The sequence below is a fragment of the Otolemur garnettii genome, unplaced genomic scaffold, assembly GCF_000181295.1.
Source record: "Otolemur garnettii isolate 467f Iridium unplaced genomic scaffold, OtoGar3 scaffold00166, whole genome shotgun sequence".
Taxonomy (NCBI): Eukaryota; Metazoa; Chordata; class Mammalia; order Primates; family Galagidae; genus Otolemur; species Otolemur garnettii.
This window is the reverse complement of record NW_003852561.1, coordinates 3010143-3014116: the sequence shown is the minus strand read 5'-3', so window position 1 is coordinate 3014116 and position 3974 is coordinate 3010143. Positions and strand designations below refer to the sequence as shown.

Here is a 3974-nt window from a genome sequence, read left to right as displayed (position 1 = left end):
CAGTTTTTGGCCAGGGGCTGGGTTTGAACCTGCCACCTCTGACATATGGGGCCAGTGCCCTACTCCTTTCCCACCCGGGTGACAGTTTATACCCAGATTTTTCTCTGGTATCAACCCTCATGGGGTATCTTTGGCTCAGGGTCATTTTGTGGACCTTTGACAATAAACAGAATTGACATTTTTTAGGAGTGGAGAATGCTATGTAGGAAGATCCTTGCCCATTTTTTAGATGTCTGAAAAGAATTAAGTGGCAAATATAGGTTTTAATATGCCTGCCCAACAAACTATATATATTAATGGTTTCCAAGTATAACATTCTGGGGACCAGTGCTGGGCTGGTGTTTTAGTGGTATAAGGCAAAAAATAAAGACAATATGGTCTTATGTGTCTATATGCGTCTCTACATCTGTTACAAGGTTATCAGCGATCCTATCTCAGAAAAGACTGCCTTGATGCTGCTATTTTAGCCTTCTAAAATTTGGAGGTATAAAATAATTTTTTTGGAACTTCTGGTAAGAATAGAAATTAGCAAAATAAATAGTTAGCAACCCTGTATTGGTTCCCCACCCTTCTTTTTTTACATTTATTTATTGATAAAATCCTAAAGTCTTGCAACCATTGCAGGAAAATAAGGATGTAGTAGAGTGTAGTTTGAGTAATAGAAAGCTTCTGCTTATGCCTTTGAGCGCACTACGGTTATAGAAGCCTCTGAGTCTCCATTTCTCGAGGCATAAAATAGTAGTAATAATTGGATTTCTATGAGGAGCAGATGACGTGTTACTTGGTATCAAAGTGCTTACCCATAATAACAATCAGTAAATGGAGGCTGTCAAAATTAGATTGTGTGAAAGCACTTATAAACTCTAAAGAACCATACAAATATCAGGTGCTATTATTAGCTGGGATTTAAATTGAAAATGCGTGTGTTATCAAAGTGGCAGTAAATCTTTCCCCACCCAGACCAAGTAAGCATTGCTAACGAAGCAGGCTTCTTGCTCCTGGGCAGGGATGAATCGTGACATAGGACTTAGTCCCACTTCAGTTACACTGAGTGCTCTCTTATCTAGCAGCTGCTGAGAATGAACTTTGAAGTAAGGTCTTTTTTGAAATTGCTTTGAAATTTGCGAAGATTGCTCAAGTATAGGGTTTCCTTTTTCTTTTCTTTTTCTTCACAGCCAAAGAAGCCTAAAGCCCCGGACAATCCATTTCATGGCATTGTTTCCAAGTGTTTTGAGCCTCATCTCTACGTGTATATTGAGTCCCAGGACAAGTGAGTGATGAACGTCTTGCTGTTTTCTGCCTGCATTTCTTGTCCCTCTGGTCATGATTAGGTCTTAGGAGGGCACAGCTCTTTCCAGAGGGTAAAGGGAGACTTGCCATGCCTGTGACCCTCCCCGGAAATCCATTGTAGATATTTTTATGTCTTTTGATTGTTATCATTCTGTGAATCTCAGAGGCCTGAGTTTGATTCTAATAAGATCCCTTGTAGATACCAGCATCCCCGTCCTATGTGGGGTGCTGAGTCCATATGTCAGCCCACAAAGCTTTATGTCAGGCTCTGGGTATTGTGAGAAAGCCTAATCTCTAGTATACATGTTTTCAAGTGTAGTTTATCTTTTCCTTTTGAAATAATTTAGGTTTACAAAACTGTTGCAAAAGTTAGACAAGAAATTTTCATATACCCTTCCACAGAGAATGTTAACATCTTATGGAACCACAGTTGTCAAAATCAGGAAGGTAATATTGTCTCTTTATGTCCTCCGTGATAATCATGTATTTAGATATCTGACCTTTGTTCTCCTTTAATCCTGAATTAAAGGATGTGTTCCTCATCTTTCCTTTGTCTTTCATGACGTTGAGATTTTTTTTTTTTTTTTTTGAGACAGAGTCTTACTTTGTTTCCCTTGGTAGAGTGCAGTGGCGTTATAGCTCACAGCAAGCTCAAACTCGGGGGCTCCAGCGATTCCCTTGTCTCAGCCTCCCGAGTAACTGGGGCTATGGGCACCTGCCACAAGGCCTGGCTATTTTTTAGAGGTAGGGTCTCGCACTTGCTCAGGTTGGTCTTGAACCTGCGAGCACAGGCCTGCCTCAGCCTCCCAGAGTGCTAGGATTACAGACATGAACCACTGCACCCAGTAAGATTTTTTTTTTTTGAGAGATAGGGTCTTTGTTTGAATATAGTAGCACAATCATACTTCATCATAGCCTCAAACTCCTGATCTCAACCAATCCTCCTTCCTAAGCCTCCTAAGTAGCTAGGACTGGAGCTGTATACCACCACACCACCTGGCTAATTAAAAAAATTATTATTATTTTTATAGATAGGGTTTTTCTGTGTTGCCCAGGAAGGTCTCAAACTCCTGGCTTCAGGTGATCCTCCTGCCTCAGCCTCCCAAAGTGCTGGGATTACAGACATGAGCCACTATGCCCAGCAACCTCAATACTTTTAAAGAATGTTGACCAGCTTTTTTTTTTTTTTTTTGAGACAAGGGTTTCACTATGTTGCCCAGTAGAGTGCGGTGGTGTCACAGCTCACAACAACCTCCAGACCTTGGGCTTAAGTGATTCTTTTGTCTCAGCCTCCCAAGTAGCTAGGACTACAGGCACCTGCCATAATGCCCGACTATTTTTTTGGTTATAGTTGTGATTGTTGTTCAGCAGGCCTGGGCTGGCTTTGAACCTGCCAGCTCTGGTGTATGTGGCTGGCACCCCAGCTGCTGAGCTACAGGCACCAAGCCAGCTATTTTGAACCCTCAATTTTGATTCATTTTTTCTTGGTTAAGTTCATTTTTTGGTGATAATACCATAAAAGTGACACTGTATCCTTCTCAGTGCATTGAGTCAGGAACCACATCATGTCAATTTGTCCCATTGATGCTGATAACTTTGATTACTTGCTTAAGGTGGTGTCTGCCAGCTTCCTCCCCTAGAAGTTACTATTTTTCTCTTTGCAATTAATCAGTATCTTTTTTTTTAATTAATCAGTATCTTGTGGACCGATACTTTCAGACTGTGTAAACATCCTGTTGCTCATATACTTTTGCCCACTCATTTAGCATCCCTTGATGATTTCTGCCTGAAGCAGTTATTTCTGTAGTGTTTGCCAAATGTTGTCTGTTTCCATCATTTCTTCTACATTCATTAATCGGAATTCCACTGTAAGGAAATTTTATTCTTCTCCCTCATTTGTTGGTTTATATCAGTATGGACTCACAGATTCTTATTTCATTTTATGGGTCATCCATTTAATATAGTATATGCTTTTCACAAACTCCCAGCTTCCACAGGTTTTTATAAAGCAGCCAATTATAGCCAAGTCTCTTCACACCCAAAGAGTGTGTTCACGGTTTAGTGCCCATTGTTTTTGTGAGGAGGTATTAGTGAAGAAGAAGACCCTTCCTTGTTCTTCAGTCTTTGTCTAAAGTACCTGTTGAAGGCCCATTCATATTGGAGGGCAGATTTGGAAAGGTTTCTGCTCAGGTTTCTGGAGCAGGCCAAGTGGACTGGAGACAGGCTGGGTTGGACTCTGGGAGGAGGAGGCCACAAAGCCTAAAGAACACAGTTAGGAGGGACCAGAAAGTGGCCCACAGGGAAGAACAACAGCGGGTGTGAGGAAGTTCTTGAGGGGAGTTCTCTGGGAAAGCATTTAGGTCCTGATTGCCCAGGTTTTTGTTATTGTTTTAATGCCATTAAAATCTGTTTAATGCCATTTAACAGATTCTTGTTCCCATTATATTTCAGGAGTAAACCAAAATATTAAGAGAATGTTTCAATTAGAAACACTACATGGCTCGGCGCCTGTGGCTCAAGCGGCTAAGGCGCCAGCCACATACACCTAAGGTGGCGGGTTCGAATCCCCAGCCCGGGCCCGAAACACAACAATGTGCTAGGATTACAGGTGTGAGCCACTGTGCCCCGCATTCTTTTGTAATTTTTCAGCAGAATTCAATTCTAAAGATTATGACTTGGCTCGG

The 3974-nt window shown here is 41.5% G+C and overlaps 1 protein-coding gene across 1 annotated transcript in view; it reads left to right on the top strand.

Annotated features, from left to right (window-relative positions):
• VPS53 (VPS53, GARP complex subunit) overlaps positions 1-3974 on the top strand; it is a 135342-nt gene that overhangs the window by 103876 nt on the left and 27492 nt on the right. The window contains exon 13 of the mRNA XM_023519263.1: positions 1176-1270. Within this exon, the coding sequence (XP_023375031.1) occupies positions 1176-1270 (95 nt within the window). The remainder of the gene's footprint in view (positions 1-1175; positions 1271-3974) is intronic.